The 20,469-nt window shown below is 38.9% G+C and overlaps 1 protein-coding gene across 4 annotated transcripts in view; it reads left to right on the forward strand.

Moving 5' to 3' along the window:
• The window catches only part of SIPA1L1 (signal induced proliferation associated 1 like 1), a 382,778-nt gene that overhangs the window by 333,694 nt on the left and 28,615 nt on the right, over positions 1–20,469 (forward strand). For all 4 annotated transcript variants that reach the window (XM_084631230.1, XM_084631229.1, XM_084631228.1 and 1 more), the window contains one exon: positions 14,381–14,530. In XM_084631230.1, coding sequence (XP_084487356.1) covers positions 14,381–14,530 — 150 coding nt within the window. The remainder of the gene's footprint in view (positions 1–14,380; positions 14,531–20,469) is intronic.

Consider the following 20,469-nt stretch of genomic DNA (forward strand, 5'->3'; position numbering starts at 1 on the left):
TTCAGCCGTTCAGTGTTCCTCAAACTGCTCAGTGAAACTTACTTCAGGGCTAACTGTCCTTTTTGGAAGTCGGTTGTGCTGGCAGCACAGGGAGCTAGAATGGCATCTGAACTGGAGGGAGTACATGGGGAATAGCCGTAGTAGAAATTGATTGGTTACAGGTTGTGTGTGCACGTGCATGTGTCTGTACGTGTGTGTACATATAAAGCGTGCATACAAGGAAGAGACTGCTTGGGAGAAGGGAGTGGGCATGGAAGAGACAGGAGACATCATTAAGGGGACTTACTCTGGCTTCTTAAAAAGAAAACGTTTAGAAGTATTAGTTTTTACAGAAACCAGACCAGACACATAGCAAATATTAAAAGTAGCCTCTGATTAGGACTTGGCTCCAGGCTCTGGCTATGTGTTTCAGGCTGAGTAAAAGGAGTGCTACTGTGGGAGGGGCTGAAAGTGTGCAGCCTTCTCACACTGCTGATAGTGTTGTGTGGAGGTGGAGGAAGGGAGCAGATGGGCAGGGGAAAGAAACTATGTGGGGGTGGGGGAAGTACAGTAAGGAGCAGAGGTGAAAGTAAGCCGGTATGGTCTGGTACAGGATACTGGCAAGAGCCGGTACACAGCCGACTGTACCGGCAGGGGGCAGCTTCACCAGGCCAGCAATTTAAAGGGCCTGGGGTTCCTGGCAGCGGCCAGAGCCACAGGCCCTTTAAATAGCTGCCAGAGCCCCGCTGCTGGAGCCCTGGGGTGGTGGTAGCAGCAGCAGCCGGGAGCCCTGGGGCTACTGCTACCATGGGGCTCCGGCGGTGACTAAAAGGGCCTGAGGCTCCCAGCCGCAGGCCCGGGCCCTTTAAATATTTATTTAAAGGCCCTGCCTCTTGCCATTGAGGCCCCATCCCCTTCCGGTTGAGGCCCTGCCCCCTGCAGAGGACTACAGCCCAGAGTACTGGTAAGTCCTTTAAGTTACTTTCACCCCGGTAAGGAGACTAATTCCAAATCTCTGTGTAGCCTCTTGTTGAAAAATGGCAGCTCTGCATTGAAAATGCATGGCAGCAAAAGTGGGAAAAGCCATCCACAATTCACTGGCAAGCTCATAGAAAAGAATTCCATTCGCATGAAGGCATATACAAAAGAGTAGCTAATTCTAGACCTAAGAGAGACATCAGTGTTGCTGTAAAAAATCTGTGAGCTGGAAAAGCATGGAAATAAGCATCCCATGTTCAATAGTACTACAGGAAATTCCTTTTTAAACTAAGTAGACTATACCTACTTAGGTGAATGTATCTGCAGTTAAGCATTTTGATTTGAAAAGGCTCATCAGCATCTACACACTTAGATTGGGATTTTCAAAGGAGCATAACAGAGGTAAGCACCAAACTCCCACTGAAATTCAGTGCTGTTGAGTGCCTAGTTTCCTTAGGGTCCTTTGGGAAATGAGACTTCTTTGATATGGGACAGGTGAGAAGCTTGAGTATACAGGCCAAACATATTCTGAGATGGAGGCTTAAACTTGAGCTTTAATTTCTTTATATTTATACTGAAACAATGAGTGACTCTTTTAAAGGCTTCAGTTTCACTTTCAAAGTTCTCTAGACTCTTGTCAAGCATAGGAGGGTGCAAACAAAACGTGACGATACAATCATCCCAGTTAACAGAGAGATTCACTTTAGTTTCCTAACCTTATTTAAAGATGAGCATTATTTAAAAAAAAAAACAAAAAAACCCTACTCAGTCATATAGTTATTCAGGTAAGAAACTAGTTTATTAGCAATACTACAGCAGGAAAGTAGTATGAAATGAACAAAGCAGTCCATCATAAATTTATGCTAGCATACAAAATATACCTTGTTCGCTGCTGTGAATAAGATTGATGGTCAACCCATGTGTCATATACACAAGTTTTCAAAAATGCCACCCCCCCACATCAACAGGTGCGGGAAATCGATGGTGCCTGCAGTCCCCTGTGGCAGAGGATGGAGACATTTGTCAAGGGACAATAAGTAGCTCCTCTCTGGAAGTCTAACACCCATTGGCCAGCTGGAGGAGAGAGGTGCTGATTAGCTTGCATTCTGCAGATCCCAGGATTTAGCCCAACGCAGGGGCCCTTTGGAGCCTCTTTTGTCTGCATTCCAGCAGCACACTCAAACAAGGATTGGGAACCCAGCATGACGGATGCCGTGGGTCTAGCCAGTTGCCTGTTAAGGGGTCAGAAAGGAAATTTTTCTCCCAAGGGCCAAATGGCAGAAGATCAGGGAGTCTTTTGCCTTCCTTGCAGCACCTGCATGCACCAGTGGGTTGAGTAGGAATGCACTGAGTACATTACTGAGGTACAAGGGTGGAGCTGTTTATTTGTCACAACTTGCAATCAGTTTCCAGTGCAGCTAAGAGAATAAAATGAACAGTTCCCAGGGGAAAAAGACCTAGGATTTTGGTGATGTGCCTTGGGCTCAAATTATAGGGTGAGACCTTGTGGGCTGAGGTCCCCACCCTGCTGCACCCTCTGTCCCCCTAGCGGTGAGGAGGGTGCTAGGATTCAGAGAGAACTGAGTCCTGGGGATAGGCTGAGGAGAGCCTACTCTGCGTTACGGATTATATGGTAAAGAGCCCTCTAACCCTGGTGTTAGTTACGGGTTATATGGTAAGGAGCCCTGTAACTGTGTAACCCCCACACTAGAACCAATTAAATGTCTGGTGTAGGAGAATATGCTGACAGGAGAGAGCTCTTCTTTTGCCATAAAAAACCACCTCCACGAGCGGTGTAAGTTTTGTCGGCGGGAGAACTTCTCCCGCCGACATAGTGCTGTGCACATGCACGCTTATGTTGGTGTAACTTACATTGCTCGGGGAGGTAGAATATTCACGCTCCTAAGTGACATAAGTTTTGCCGACATAGGCTGTAGTATAAACATATCCTTATATTTTGGAATCTCTTGACTTCTGAGATCTTAATGTTGTGTTAATGTTGGTTTTTTGCATTTAATTTCCTGTTTGTTTTAATGGGGGGAAAGTGTGTGTGTGTGTGTGAGAGAGAGAGTGTGTGTGTGTGTGTGTGTTTGGGGGTGGGAGGGAGTGCTGTTAGTTATATCACAATCTGCTCTTAATTGACTCATCCCAAAGTGACTGTCTTAACTGAAACCTGGTTTGGCAAAGCACTTAAGCAAGTGTGTGAAAACATGTGAGCTGAAGTCAATGGAGCTGTTTACATGCTTAGTTATGTATATTCTTAAATATTTTGCTGGATCTGAACCTAAAGCTTTTAAACTATACAGACACTCCTAAGATAAAAGGTTATTGAGCACAGTCAACATTCTAAGCCAAATGGAAACTGTACTGATGTGGTTACATTCAAACACTGACTTTAAACCTCTATAAATAATACTGGAATAGTTGTCTTCAGGGTTGGCTTTAAATCTCATTAAGGACCACAAAGTAAGCAAAGGGCCCAGTCCTGAAAACTCTTACACTTGAGTAATCTCTTTATAATCAGTGCATTAGTTGCATGAACAGTAGTTTGCAATTTCGTGCCCCAAGTTTGAAGATTTTAGATTACAGTTATACATAAGGCGACCATACGTCCTGTTTTAGCTGGGACAGTCCCTTTTTCAGCTGGCAAGAGCAAACGGGACAAATGGCCACTTTTGTCAAAAAGTAAGGTGCAGAAGAACGTGCAGGGCTCAGGGCAAGTGGTGATGCCAGCCCCACAGGGGGAGAGAGGCAAGGCTCAGGCAGGGGGCAGGCAGGGCTCAGGCAAGCACCGATACCAGTGCCACGTGGGGAAGGGGGTTGGGCGAGCAGCTTGGGCCAGCCCTTCTCGGGGGGGGGGGGGGCAGTGAGACGCAAGAGATGCAGGCCAGCCCTGGTTGTGGGGGAGTGGGCCCCAGACGAGCCCCATGTGGTGTACCATTTTCCCTTTGGGAAATATGATCACCGTAGTTATACAGAAATTCAGAATACACATGCTTATAATGGAGCTGAAGGAATACATTGAAAATGCATTTTTTTCTGAAAAGAACAGCATTTGAAGGAAGAACATTTTTTCATTTTCATCAAAAACAAAAATTTCAATTTCAACAAAAAACCAATTGAGCGCTTGACTTTGCAACCTTAAGAATGTTCTTTTAATAGGGTTTGTGTGTGTGTAATATATATAAATGTATACAAATGATATAACTTAATGTATCCTCTCATACTGTAATATAAATAACGTGAGTAGGGGAAGAGAGAGAAATATTCTATAAACTTCCTGACAAAAAAAATCTCAACTGGAATTTTCTACAATGGCAGATTAAACCCCATAAGAAAACAAAATGAAATTCAATAAAGACTAAGTCCAAAGTACTACATTTAGGAAGGAAATACCAAATGCATAACTACAAAATGGGGAATAAGTGGCTAGATGGTAGTCCCAGTAAAATAAGAGCTCACTGTCTCCCTTGTATATCACAGCTCTTGAAAGATTTTCCTTGATTGTTTGGGAAATTTTGATCACCACCTCTTTCTCCAAACATCTTGTTGCATCTGTAGGAGAAAAGAGCTTACACGTGGCTTTGAACTCTCAGCCAAGCCGTAAAGCAATATAAAACCATGGTGGATGCAGTTGTTTTTTTTTAAAAGATAAGAATAAAAAAGAGTAAATCTTTTCCAAAAAATGACTGTGAAGATCAGTCATCACAGTTGTGCAGAACCATTGAAATGGGACTGGAAGGGACCTTGAGAGGTCAAGACCAACTCCCTGTGCTTTTGCAAGACCACATAAGCCTAGACCATCCCCAACATGTTCTTGCAAACCTACAAAGATGGGGATTCCACAACCTCCCCTGGAAGCCTATTCCAGTACTTTACCAGCCTTAAAGTTAGAAAGTTTGTCCTAAATCTCCCTTTTTTGCAGTTTAAGCCATTACTTCTTGTCCCACTTTCAGTGGACTTAGAGAACAACTGATCACAGTCTTCTTTCTCACACCCTTTAATATATTTGAAGACTTATCAGGTTCCCCCCTCAATCTTCTTTTCTCAAGACTAAACATGCCCTGTTTTTTAATCTTTCTTCATAGGTCAAGTTTCCTAAACATTTTATTATTTTGGTTGCTTTCCTCTGGCCTCTCTCTGGTTTACCCACATCTTTCCTAGAATGTAGGTGCCAGAATTTGATGTATTACTCCAGATAAGGCCTCTCCATTGCTGACTAGAGTGGGACAATTACCTCCTGTATCTTGCATCTGACACTTTTTTTGCAAATGCACATATATTCATATTCAATGTGTGATCCAGTATAACCCTCAGATCCTTTCAGTGGACTGCCACCTAGCCAGTTATTCCCCATTTTGTAGTTATGCATTTAATTTTTCCTTCCTACGTGTAGTACTTCACACTTGTCTTTATTGAATTTCATCATGTTGATTTCGACCAATTCTCCAGTTTATCAAGGTTGTTTTGAATTCTAATTCTGCCCTTCAATGTGCCTGCCACCCCTCCCAGCCTGGTGTCATCTGCAAATTTTATAAGTGTAGCCATAATCAAGTCATTAATGAAAGTTCTAAATAGTACCGGACCCAGGACTGATCCCTGCAGGACCCTACTAGATACATTGTCCTCCCAGTTGACACTGATGATTACTCTGAGTATTGTCTTTCAACCATTTGTCCACCCACCTTTCATAATTTCATCTAGACCACATTTCCTTAGGTAGCTTATGCGAATGTCATGTTGGACTGTGTCTAAAGCCTTGCTAAAGTCAAGTTATATTGTGTCTACTGCTTCCCCCTATCCACTAGTCCAGTAAACCTGTCAAAGAAGGAAATTAGATTGGTTTGGCATGATTTGTTCTTGACATATCCATGCTTGCTATTCCTTATAACCCTTTTGTCCTCTAGGTGCTCAGAAATTGATTATTTAATAATTTGTTCTGGTATTTTTTCCAGATCTTTAAGTTAGGCTGACTGGTCTACAATTCCAGGGGCACCTTTGTTCCCTGTTTTGCCCTTCTTCAGTTCTCCTGGGCCTCACCCAGCCTCCATGAGTTCTTGAAGATAATTTCTAACGGGACTGAGATTGCTTCAGCTAGTTTCTTAAGTATCCTACAATGAATTTCATTAGGCCCTGCCGACTTGAATACATCTAACTTATCTAAATATTCTTTAACCTATTATTTCCCGGTTTTTGTTTGTGTTGTTTCCCCCTTGTTCATATTAAATGGCGTTGAGTATCTGATCACTATTATTAACCTTTTTAGTATATAGAAAACACAGTGGGATATTATAGCAAATAACATGACAGTGAATTCATCAAGAGGGACATCTCCAATATCTGTAAAACCAGACAAGCAGCTATAGAGTTAAAATAAAATAATTATTTATCTTTGTCAGTCCGTATGGTTGCTTTTGTAGTGTCCTTTTGTTCGAGAATGGGAACCATTACTCTTTTCTGAGATTTCTTTATATCGTGCAATATTTCTATGACCCTTGTGTATCCAAGGGTGTTTAGCTGAAGCCTATGAAAGCAAAATTAACTCTGTGTTTCTGACAAGTGATTGCCTTTTACTGAAAAGCCAAAGAATACCAAATGGTGGTTATGTGGTAAATTTGTGCCTGTGACCTTTTTTAGATTAGTTCTAAAATCTCAGTCCAAATTATATATATATATATATGTGTGTGTGTGTGTGTCTTTCATGTGTATACATATTTATACTGTGTCTCTCACTCCCTCTCTTTTTCCCCAGGCTGGATTTGATTTAAATCATGATTTTAATCACTAGTCAGGAAGACTGGATTTAATCATGGATTTCTACATAAAAGTGCATTCTTGTTGGTTGTTATAACCTTAATACATATTCTTCACAACTCAGAGATAGATGTAGTTTTCATCTTTAGAAGGTATAGACTATAGATTTTTAAACAGTGATTTATTTTGAAAACTTTTCAGATTAGTTTTACAGCTATATCAGAAAATGAATGATTGTTTGGTTATTTCATTTACCAAAGGTAATTGAAGCAGATATTTATGAAGTCATTGGGAGGTGAAATATCTCCAGTTCAACAGGTTAATCATTAATATTTGGAGGATTTTCTTGCCATGCTGTATTAGGAGGAGAACGTCACCAGACAGACATTTAAATTGTTTTATTTAACTAAAACAACAATGTTATGTATTCTGGATTTTTTTTCTTCAACAGCAAACATATAATATTTAACAAAACAAGAATATGAATTTTTGAATTTAAACATTCACGTTTTTTAAAATCAGGTTTGTTTGTTTTAAAATTGTTTAACTAAAATAGTTAAATTAAAAAATTTAATTGACTGTCAGCCAGGTCAACATGAGAAACTTAAAATATTGGCTTCTGTAGCTAACTCAGTCATCTTCACCTTCATTTTCCCATTTGTTCATAATCTGGAAAAGAAAAACAAGCTTTCCTGCTTTTTCGGGTCCCAAAAGATTTCTCAATTTGGAATGAATTAGTCCAAAAGAAGAAAATATTCGTTTTACACCAGCAGAAGAAGCTACTGCTGTTAAAAGTGAGATTATCACTTCAACCGTCTCTGAATCCAAGTGCTTGCGTGACTTCCACCAGTTCACTGGTGTGCTTTTTTTTTTAAAACATCGTCAGCAAACATATTGCTTGAATGGTTCACCCTTAGCTCTGAAGTTTTATTATAGTTGGCATTATGGAGGGATGATTGCTGGATGTCCATGTCATAGCCAACTCCTCTTCTTCAGCAGTTAAGGTTTGACCCTGGTACCAAGTATTGAGAATATTTGCAAGAAAATGAGCTGGAGATGGTGCTTGTCCCAGTCATTTTTTTAATGCTTGCAATTTAACTCTGTCATTGCATATTTCTCTCTTTGAGATCTCACTCAGTTTCTTCCAAATTTCAACTGCACCAGCAATAAAACTGCTATTTCCTTGCATTTTGTTCAAGGCTACAGAAATAGGTTTCGGGGTACTCGACATGTGTTCAACATTTCTCTTAAGCCCAACATTGAGAACTTTGGCTGTCACAGTGCCATCTATTTTTTCATGATTTTGTTCATAAACTGTCATCGGATTAGGCCAGTACTTGATATAGTGCTGAACACAGTCCACTACTGAGTTCCATCACACGTCTTCTGGGAGAGTTAGCTTGGTTCCTCCCACTTTTTTCAGAGCAGCTGCTGCAAAGTGGTTGTTACGGAAGTATTTTGCAATTTCAACAGCATTAGCCTTCATTTCTGGAACACTGAAGTCTTTGGCTAGGAGGTGCGTCAAATGAGCACTACAACTGTACATTATTAGCTTGGGACTCTCTTCTAAATTTCTTCTCATCTTGGATAAATCTGCAGCATTGTTTGTGACCAAGCTGCGTACTAGACATTTGAATTTTTTTTCCCCACAGTGTGTTATAGCTTTTACTGCTACTTCTTGTAAGTATTCTACTGTGTGTGCATTTCCTGATGTATCAATTGTTTCTCTAAGGAAGACATTCCTTTCTTCTGTTGTCACACAAGCACATACAACAGGATCATTGTGGATGTTGCTCCACCCATCGAGACTCAGGTTAACAATTTCACCCTCTAGACCTTTCGCACACTGCTCAATTTCTCTTTCATACACTTTATCCAGCACTTGCCTGCGGCATCTGCTCTGTTGGGTGGACTGTATCCTGGTCTTAATGACTGAACCATGTTAATGAAGTGTGTGTTCTCAATCATATGGAAAGAAGAGTTTGTTGCACAAACAAATTGGGCAATGTTTTCATCAATTACCTCTTTTTGTAATCTGCTGGTTCTTATCACAAATTTATCAATGATTGTTTCTGGATGATGGAGGTTTTTTTTTCTTTTTGCTCCAAGTGATATATTGTGGCTACATGACATACATGATGTGACCGAAACACTATCATTGGCAGATAACTCTGAAACTATAGAAAATGATGGTGATCTTGAAGGTGGATAGTCTTCAGAATCCTGTATGTTGAGGATGGATTCTCCTAAACAAACTAAGTCAATGCAGTTATTTAATTATTATTACCATACTGCTCATTTAGTATTACTCATTGCATTCACTGACACTCAGTACTACTTTAAAGGTGAAATTGTAAAAGGAAGATCTGCCTATTTCAACTATTTATTTTTTATCACAACTGCATCTAAAATGATAGTACCGTAGAGTAACAACTATATTTTTTGCTCAAACTTGAGAATTCAAGAATAGTCTAGAAGGAAGACAGCTAGTCCTTAAGAAAGAAGTATGAAATAAAAAAGTTTACCAACCTGAAGATCCTGCACGTTCAGACATGTTCTTTTCATCATCTTCAACGCAGCTCCTTCCTGAGAAGGAACACTCCTCATGATGTTGTTTCATTCGGGCAACCAGGCCTTCTTTGTTGCACTGTTTGCATTTTGCACGCATTCCTGTCTTACCCCCAGGTAGAGGAACTTGGTTAAAATATTCCCAAACTGGGTCTCTTTTACAGCCTGCTGCCATTATAGGTTTTCCCTTCTAGTGAGAGGGTGGTATGGTAGATCTCAAATCAATGAAGGCTATACTCAGAAAGACCTCAAGACTTTTGGAATATGCTGTTCAAACAGTTTCACTTTTGTTTCTACTTCCTGTCCCTCCCTTCTCACGTTTATCTCCAGACTTCTTCTCCTTGTCCAGGTCTATTCCACCCCCCAGCAATCTTTTATTCATTGAACTTTTTGAAACTTTGCACTTTTAGAGAGAGGTAAGGGATTGACTCTGTGTACACAAATTTGCAGAGGGGCAACAGGGTTGAGGTCTGTTATTTCTCACCTCATATTATATTATATTATATTATATTATATTATATTATATTATATTATATTATTTAAACCGTTTTTGCTGTTAACAAGCATGTTATCTCTGGAGAGACAAATCCACAGTTTGTGAACTGCAAAACTAAGCATCTTTCATGGTATCTTCTAGACTGAGCCCCATTGGATAGATAGAAAGATTAACCTAAATAATCTATACAGAAGCCCCTGGAACCCCATAAGATTGGGCCCCTAATCCATGAATTATTGGAACTCATTTACAAAACTTTTCTTAAACGTTGCATGAATATATTGTCTCATATTTTAGAATTAGAATTTATAATCCCTATTCCATGATGAGATATCTTTGAGCTATAATGTATCTTAATTAAAACTATCTTTAGATAGATTTTGTCCTCAAAAAGCATTTTATCAAAAAAATCTGATATAAATTAAAAAAAAATCTTTTTTTTTTTAATTTAAAAAATCATTGATTTTTATCCACCCAGCTTTTCCCGCCCCTCCCTCCCTCCCAATGTGAATGTGGAGATATATGGGCCTTTTCCCTCCTTGTCCAACCTCAACCCGTTCTTCCAGCTTGGACTAGAGCTGTTAGGTCTAAGTTCACTCAGTAGCATAAATGAGCTTGAATGGAGTTGCATCTGTTTGTCAGTGGTAAATTTGGCTTATTCATAGGCTTGATTGTGGAACCCTTACTTACATGAGTATTACTTACATAAATAGTTCCACTTATTTAAAGGGGGCAACTTGCATGAATAAGTGCTAACTAGTGAATTCCGTGATCCTGGCCCTATGCATATTTTCGTGTGGTGTGAGGTACCATTGAAATATCTCTTCAGTGATTCTTTTGATGGCTGCACGTTTTGACGAGGTTGCTGCCCTTTTTCAAATTATAGGCCATTGGTTGAAAGGGATTTCTTTATTGAGGAATCTTTCTAATTTTTTCAGGAACCAAATATAAACGTGATGTTATCCATTTTTAGGTTACATCTCTAGTGACAATAACTCTTTGAACCATTTAAAAATGAATAATGTTATCACTATTTAATCTATAATTATGGTGTGTTGAGTCCTTTCATATCTCAGCAATACCGCCTTGATTTTATTCTGACTATTAAGTCACTGTAAGTGTTTTGAGAGCTCTTCTCAAAACAATCTTCTGAAATGAATAATTTTAAAAAATTACAAATAGAAGGTGTAACAAGTTCCCCTGCGGGTGCCACTTGAAACTGGGGTACCACTGAGCCAGTCAGATCCATTAGCCTGGACTCCCTTTCACAGTGTGGTGTTGTGATAAATTGCCAAGCTCTCCAAGCTTGCTCTTTCACCAGTATACACACACACAGGGACACACCCAGCTGCAGCTTTACACAGATGCTGCAATCAGCTCTGCATGGGAAGGCTCAGCTAAGGCATCTCCCAGTTGCTAAGGCACGCAGTCCCCTCTGGAGTGTAAACCTGAACGTATACTGTCTTGCGCTGCACAGGAAACTGTGCCGCATAAGCTCATAAAATTCACTCACTCCCTCAATGTGGAGAGAGAGATATGCCACAGCTTTCTGCTCTAAATTATAATTTCCACACATTGGTTTTAGTTAAAACAAAAGCAAATTTATTAACTACAAAAGGATAGATTTTAAGTTGTTATACATGATAGCAAACAGATCAAAAGGAAATTACCTTAGTAAATAAACAAAACCGCAAACTGAGTTTAACAGAGTAGATAGGTAGGATATGAATTAGCAAGTTTCTCACCCTGAGTGATAAACAGGCTGGCAGATTCTTAAGGCACAAGCTGCCTAGGCTTTGCAGCTTGGGTTTTCCAGGTTTTCATACACAATTTAAGAATCCTTCTAGCCTGGGACCATCACTTCCCACAGTTCAATCCTTGCCTCTCAGGTGTTTCCAGGTGTGGTGTTGTAAGGAGAGTGAGGTGCCATCATGATGTCATTGTCCCCCTTGTATATCTTCTTCCCACTTGCTGGAAAGCTCTTTTGCTTTGACCTGGGTCAAACAGTTCCCATTGTGTAGTGCGATCTCAGAGAGGTTTCTATTGTACACTGTTCCTGGTAATTCTTGTGCTTGTGTGCATTTCCCCAGTACACCATTAACATTGTTTGGCCTTTTTACTGTTGTACCTGAAAGGCTGCTTGTGGGTGTTTGTAACCTCACAGCATGTTTCAGTAGCACATACATAGCCAGACTTCATAACGTCACATATGGTGGTAGCACATACAATCCAATGAGATATTACTGTCTTGCAGATCAAGACTTTTAGAATAATATCTCACAAAGCATACTTTGTACAAAACATATCCTAATTGCATGATAATGGTGGATATTGAGGTGCCAGAAGGAAGGAAATCACAAATAAGTTAACAGATGTGTCATGCCACTAGAAGATATTAATTATCTTGTCCAACTAATTTACCCTACAAATTAGTTTTATCGTGGCTTATGTATGATGATTACAGTAAAATAAAACTTTCCCTATTCAAAATTTTCTTTAGTTAGATGGTAGCTAGTACTAATTGAAATCCACTGCTGCTGTAAATAACAGACTATCCTCCCTGTGGGGCTGTTCATTCTGCTGTTCAGACCAAGTTTATAATCATTTGTTTTGCTCTCACTAAAAGTCTTCCAGGTTTGTGGAGGAATTATAACTCTGTTGTGGTTGTGTAAGTCTTTGTATCACCTCAGAACAATACTGTCATTTTTGGAAAGGCTCAGGAAATGCAGAAAACCATACCTGAAATTGAAAATACAAGCTATTCCATTGCAGGAACATTTTACACAAAACTATAGAAGCGTTATTGTTCCGTTACCATAAATTCTAATCAACCATCATATGAGAGAAGGTCATAGTTTAACAAAATGTGATTTATATATTGCTAGGTAAGTGTTAGTGGATCTACATGTGTATATATGTGCGAGTGTGTGAATCTTATTTGAAAGCAAGTATTTTTCTTGGCTGGCCTTTTTCTTTTTTCTGTATAAGAATGCCACTAGAAAAATTAGAAATTGCTATTAATCTGGTTGGCTCATCTCTCCCTAAATTTCTATCTGTTGAACTGTTTGTTTTCTTTGCAATCAAAAGTTCAGAATTTTTGCTTACACCGATAAATGTGAGTTGTTAAATTTAGGTCAGTAGACTAAAGATGCATTATTGGGTTTGGTGCTGTGCTTCAAATGAGTAGGATTTAAATCACTGCCTTTTTGGCTGGGTAGAAATTTTCTTGAATCTCATTTATGCAAACTGAATTTAGAGAGTCAGTCTTTATTCCCCCCCCCCAAAAAAAAAACAACAACCTTTTTTTGTCTTTGTTCAAGCAAAAGGGTGGGAGGGAAAATACCAAATAAATAGAAAACGATCATCATAATGCCTAGCTCTTAAAATTTTTCAACAAATATTTCTCTCAGCAATCAGAACCATAATCCTTTTCATCTTCAAAGTAGTTGCAAACTTTTCATAATTGATTCCCACAATATCCTATTGAGAAAGCTAAGTAAATATTATCCCCCATCTTATAAATGGGAAACTGAGGCATGTCAATTAAGTGGCTTGCTTAATGTCTTGGAAGTTCCTGGATCCAAGTCCTGTGCTGAGACAGGTAAACCATGTTTTATGGAAGTCCATCTGTCTTGGTTTTTTCACATGTAAGATGACTGAAAGGTCTTAAGCTTCAACGTGTTGCACTTTTTTGCAGTTACAATTTGTTAAGCAATTTGTTTAAAATATAATTTGTTGACTGAGGGCCTGATCCAAAGTCATTTTAAGTCACTGGAAAGATTCGCATTGACTTCAGTCACAAGTAGAGCAAAAATATGTAGAATCATTAAAACAGTATAGGCTCTGCTTGATGCGTTGGAGGCAGAATGCACAGGAACCAAAAGATGACCCAAAACCTCAATTGTAGGACAGATACCCTTGCTGGACAAAGTAAGGATACCCCTGTTCAACTTTTTGTCCAGACGTGAATGTTGGAACGCTAACCATTTATGATATACTGTTGCTGTATTGTTAGGAGGTAGGTCCATGTGACACAAGTATGTAGTTACCAGCAAAGTTACAAGGTGTTAGCCAAACAATTCTGTGTATTTAGGAATGATGAACATCCCCATTTTTCATTTATAAATAACGTTAACCAAGTCTACAATCCTAGTATTTTAATTAACAAAACAACGGTAGCAAAGAGACCAGCTTTATATGCTTAAAGAGTTGGTATTTGTAAGTACTGCATTTTGTTAAAATTCCACACAAAAGCTTGTTCTGAAATGTAAAAATAAATCAGTTATATGGTATGTGGATGAAGTATGTTGTGTTTCAGTATTCCTGACTAGCAAACTACAAAAAGAATTCAACAAGTTTATTTCTGGCAGTCTTTGGAAACTGGCATGTTTTTCTAAAGTTGTTTTTCCAAGTCTGTTTTCCCACTATTCCCACAGGGAATAGAGTAATAAGGGAAAATATGTATGGCCCTCCAAATGGCTTCAATTTTACTATCTCCATGAAGCCATGCTTACTGCTGATGTGGCAATTTGTGCATATTGCCCATTATGCCCTGCACTATGATTTTATTGACTTTAACTGGGTTTGTTTGTTTGCTTTCAACAGGTTGTCTCCTGGTTCTGATGTCTATGTCACAGTTTCATCCATTGCCTTAGCAAGATCACAGCAGTGTCGCAACTCCCCCAGCAACCTATTGTCCTCGAGTGAGACTGGCTCTGGTGGGGGAACCTACAGACAAAAATCTATGCCAGAAGGGTAGGCACCAGATTTTTTTTTTTTAGGTGCTGTTTGGTTGAGGTTTCCCTCTTCCATTTGGTGGCTAGAGTTATAAAATATATATGAGCTGTGCTTACTCTGCTGGTTTACAAACTATTCTTTACATGCAGTTTCTAGAACAGTTTTTCTTTCCTTGCCTCGCTTTTGAAAAAAAAGTGAGGTTGAAGAGTCCTCTCACTTTTTCTCTCTCTGACAATACTCAGGCTAACATCTGCAGAGACCTTGAAGTATATGAGTCTTCATTAAATACATCGGTTTCATGTTGCAAACTTCTTCACTTCACCTCACAGCTTCCGCTTCTTAAATGGTATCAATAATGCACAATACTCAGACTGAATTCTTAGGCTTTTGACTTTGCAGCCTGCACTGCTTTTGCAAGCAAGAAAGTGATACATTCATCTAAGATTTGTATAGTTTAGACATAAGGGTATCAAGTGACTTATAGGGACTGTTCAAAATATCATTTATTTCACATATTAAAAGCTTCTCTGATTTCTGTCTGTCTCCTCCAACTTTATTGAAATCATGAAACTCCTTGGAATGACCCACTATTCACATTTTGGGAAAACTCATGGAGGAAGAAATTAAATATGTATCCTTTTCAGAGAACACTGAAAAGAAAAAATGAAGCAAACATTTTTAAGTAGGGAAAGAAAAATAATTGGCAACCATAGAACTACGTGCCTAAGAATACCCCTTACACAGAAGAGGAAGGGAGAAAAACGGCTTAATAGTTCACACTGTGAAGCTTCTCTCTGGAGTCTCCTTAGGTAGTTTGATGGTCAGTGTGTAATCCTCTCCATGTTGGTGCTTATAAAGTTGAAATCTCTGCTCCTGTATTGCAAAAATGGCAGTAGTGATGTAAATTCCATTGTCTGAAACTACCTAGCTGGACACTAGTATAACACCCTGTCCTATGCATGTTAGGAAAGTCTGCAGACAGGAGCCTCTGTCCTGTGCAGCATGGAAGCATGGGGTTTAGCAAGGTGTCAAGTGCTTTCTCTTGCTCAGAGCTCCCGAGGTGCCTTTGAGGTGGTCTTGCTCCAGCACAGATTAGGAAGTTTGCAGGAAAGATACCTTCCGCTGCAAATGTTAGGTGCTGTGTGCCTTCCCCTGTTGCAGAGCAGGTTCCCTCCTGCACACCAACACAAAGGCCCAGATTCAGAAAAGCATCCCTATTCAGGACAGATTAAGTACTGTTCTGAATAAGGATTGATTTATGCATGTGCCTAAGTGTTGTCCCAAATCATCCCAAAGTGCACAGGAGTCCTTCCTTAGCCCATTTCACTGTACAAGTTAGTCATGCACACACCTATAGTGGATCCTTCCTTCTTTGCTGAGCATTTTACAAGTTCAGAAAACAAAACCACACTTGCATACTAAATTCACTGTTTTAAAAGATTAATAATTCTGTCAAATCAAACCAGTTATTCCAGTTCATTGGAATAATGAAAGGCACAATGATAACGAGAAGTGGCACTGATCCTCAAAACAGCCAGTTTCTTTGGCAAATTTACCTTTAAGGGCACGTTGACGTGGCTGTAGAAACTTTAGAAAAACTGGCAAGATTTTTTTTTTTATGATGGGAAAAATACCATGCTGCTCTGTCTCCTCCCCATTGTTCTCATGCTCGTAAATGGCTGAACCATACTTGCTAAAGCTGTCCAAAAATTCACCTCTCGGTATAAAGACAAACCGTGACAAATTTCAGCCTGAAAGATGAAAGTTTCAGAATACGAGTAATTGAAAATAGAGAGTAGGATGGAAACTTTATCCAACTATTTTTATTGTAACAGTAACTGGTGATCCTACTATATTATTGGTCCTGATCATTCACCCATTAAAAACAATGGCAAAAGCTTCATTCTTCACTTCAGCAGTATCCAGATGGGGCTTGCTGTATATATTATAGATGTGTTTCATGTGCACTTATGTTTGTATTGTATGTTTTTTATGTATATGTATGAATGTTAATAGAATGTAAAAAAGGAGTATAAAACAATGAATGAATGTTTTTCTTTTTCTGGCTGTATGAAATAAACTATTTTCCTGTGTTCCTTTGGGAAATAAAGATGCATTTCTGCTGTTTTCATGAGGCCTGTAACAACTTTTATAATGTAAGTGGCATAAAAGATACCACTACAACCAGCACTAATTATTTCCTAGTTTAATTAGTAAGTTTTAAATGGCCTAGTTAATAAAAATAAAGAAAGAAACAAGTTTCTTGCATCTTAATTAGTAGGGGAATTATTAGACCTCACCAAGATTAACCAACAGTATTTTCATGGATCTGTGATGTCCTCTTTGATAAAAATACACCATAAAGTAAGCAAAGTATATTACATTGCACTTGATGATGAATATTGATATCAAGGATGTTAATTAGGATAACATTATGTGAAGAATAAAATACTGATGCTGCACAATTTGATAAATGGATGTTTAGATCTTGAACTTCTCTTTTAAATACTAATTTCTAATTACTCCTTTTTTATATTTGGTAGTATGGACAGATGTTACCAATGTTTCAATAGTCACTTAGCTAATGTTTAGGGAAGTGAGCAGTTTGTTAAAAAAATATAAAACTCTAATGTAGTTTGTTAATATAGTAATACTTGTTTGAAAGTCTTTCACAATGTTTTAATTTAGACAGTTCCCATTATCTCTTGGATTACGAGGTTAAATTCTGTATATCCCTTAAAAAGTTTATGGGATGTTGAAGGGATATTATAGGACAGAATGGAGACTTCCACACAGCATGACCTTGCACCTATGGTGCGTGTGAGGTCACCCTGTGCTGAGGATGCCATTTTGCATGCAAGTGTACAGTTGCATACCTGACTAAATATATGATGGCACGCCACTGGTTGGCAGGTTTCCCTTTCAGTATTAGGTCACCTGGGAGGCCTATGTTTGGCAGGGCGGGATGTGTTTATTTTCATTTCAACTGTTACGTTAAGTAGTTGGAACTGGGGAAATTCCATGATGTGAACTGTTGTGAAGTGTACAAAGCTTATCTGCTGTTGCTGTTCATCTGTTTTAATGGTGGTTTTGTGTGGTTTTGTTTTTATTTTTTTATGTTAAATTCTGGATATGTTCATGAAATCCTTCAAGTAATGGTCTAACCCTGAGTAGAAGATCTGAATCTAATATTTAAACTGCAGTATTAAAATCATACAGCATGTTACATTTATAGATATTGATGGATAAAGGAGGATCCTGTGTATTCCACAATTGTTTAGCAGTGGAATTTGCCAGAATTTATCCTTTGCCTGTGTTTCAGAATCTAGGCTTTCATTTAAATAAAAAAGGGTTTTAGTTCTCTTGGCTGCTAATAGAACCCTACAAATATGTGCGGAGTGTAAAATTATTACCTTGTGTCTCCTTGAATCTGCAGACAACCTGAAACGATAGTTCGGAGATGGGAGTTGCTCCAGTACCTCTCAGAACAGTATCCCTTTATTCATTTCGAAATATAATACAAATTTCAATGTCAAATTAACTGTTTCACAGCTGATCATTTTAACATCCCATTAATGGATTCATCACACAAACTTTAACTATCTTCCACACCTCACATCTTTCCAGATGCCAAAAGCCCCAACTGTCCACTCTTAACTGCCAAAATCATTTGCTTCTGTGTTAGTTATGCATTTTCAGTACATTATCCTGCAGCATATTTGAAAATGAAAAATTTTGGGGCAGCATGAAAAAAATTTAATGTCATCTTAAATAAGATGGGGGAGATACTATGACTATTTTTCATTTTCATTTATAATTAAATGAAACTTCAATTTTTGTGTGTGATTTTCCTGAAGTTGTTACAGAATCTCCAATCTGCTCCACTGGAGTATCTTTGAATACGTAGGGTCTTGCCCCAGAATTTAGGTCAAGGTTGCTATGGTCCTTGACTACAATTGAATTTAAGTGGGGAAACATAGTCACCTGTCTCTATTCATTTTTAAGATCTCTTTACTCCTCTCCTCGCTATCTACTTTCCTTGCAGCTACTATGCAGATTAGTACCACATCCTGAACGCCTGGCCTTTTGTAAATGACCTCTTCTTTCTGTATATGCACCTTCTTGATATGCTTTTGAGTTGTTTTTTGCTGTGGATTTCTGCTTGTCAGATACTTGCTTATTGAGCAGACATATACAAGTATCACACCACAATTTGAATACATTGTATTCAGTGTCTTAATGAATTTGATTGACAGATCTCATCATGATATGACTTTCAATCAGGCCTGTGCTCTTTAAAGTCAGTCACAGTATGTCAACGCTCCAGTAAAACACCTACAACTAGCCTGTCTCAGCTGACTCGGGCTCAGGGGGCTTAGGCTGCAGAGCTATAAAATTGCAGTGTGGCTATTCCAACTTGGGCTGGAGCCTGGGCTCTGGGAATCTGCAGCCTGAGTCCAAACATCTACAGTCCAGTTTTATAGCTTTTCAGCCTGCACCCCACGAGTCTGAGCCAGCTGACATAGGCCAGCTGTGGGTGTTTATTGCAGTGTAGACATTCCCTTAGGCACTTTTGAAAATCCCACCCAAAAATGTGTGTGTAAATTAAGGAAAAACAATGGCTTCAGATATTCATCTATCTCAGCCAAAGCTGATCCATTATCTCAAAGCCACAAGTTTAAAACTAACCCAAATCAGTCATTCACCATAAATTGCCAGGTAATGGCTATGCCATGGCCCATCTAGTTATTAATGGACAAATGCCCACATCCCAAAAATCACTACTACTGTTGACACATAGTGATATGATGGTCACCTCAGCAGATAAGCCAAGGATATAATAGTCTATGAAGTCTGTAAAACCTCACAGCCCACTTTAATGGCAGTGTAGGGAAATTCATGCAGTCACTCCCCATGTTGTATTTGTGTGGCTAGATAGCACTTCTTGGTCTAGGACTGTTGATTCAGCACCTTTTAAATACTTAATTTTTCAAAAGAGTCTAAGTGAGTTGGGGCCACAGTTCCACTAGTTTTCAGTAAAACTTGTAATCTTTAAATCACACCTTTATTGAATGAAATCAGCCTTTAAAAAGTTCTGCTTTGATATGAAATTGGTGCTTCAATAAAAAAGAATTCTAATTCAGCCTTTGGAGGTTTCATTAGCCCATCGGACTTCCTCATGACTGGTCATGTGACAAACCAGTCATGTGTTGGACCAACTTCTGTTGGTGGAAGGTACAAGCTTTCAAGCTGCACAGAGATCTTCCTCAGCTCTGTGTACCTTCTACCAATAGAACTTGGTGCAGTAACAGCTATTACCTCCCCAACCTTGTCTCTCTCATATCCTGGGACCAACATGGCTACAGCAACACTGAAAGCAATCATTGTTAAAGAACGGATTGCCCCCCCTAATTTTTCACTCATTTTTGGCTGAAGAATTAAAAATCTCATGTTAATGCCTATTGGTATGGGAAATTGCAAAAAACAAATTCAATTATGATATAAACATTCAACTTTTTCCCAGGTGCCACTTGTTTGTGACAAATAGTTCTCTCATAACCAGTGCTTAATTTGTAATGAAAAAAGTGCTGGGGCTCAACAATTTTTTACATTCATAACTGATGCAGCAAGCCCAGAGGTGCCGGGGCTATAAACTGCCAAGCCTAGAGGTGCCAGGGCTTAGCCTTGGCAAGACCTGGCACAAAGTAAGCACTGCTCAAAACTCAATGCTAGTCAACTGAAAAAGGTAAACCTACTGTTTACATTAGTAAAAACAACTAACACTTTTTGAACCTTCCAGAATACATCTTGCAACAAAATAATTTAGCATATTTTAAGAACAAAAAAAGTTCATCTGATTTAGCATGCTGACTGGTGATTTAGTACACAGTTAGGACCCATTTTTGGTTAAATAATTTTTTTTAACTGAAACCAGCAGTTCTTGAACAGAGGTGCTC

The sequence above is a fragment of the Lepidochelys olivacea genome (genome assembly GCF_965140295.1).
Source record: "Lepidochelys olivacea isolate rLepOli2 genome assembly, chromosome: 6".
NCBI lineage: Eukaryota > Metazoa > Chordata > Testudines > Cheloniidae > Lepidochelys > Lepidochelys olivacea.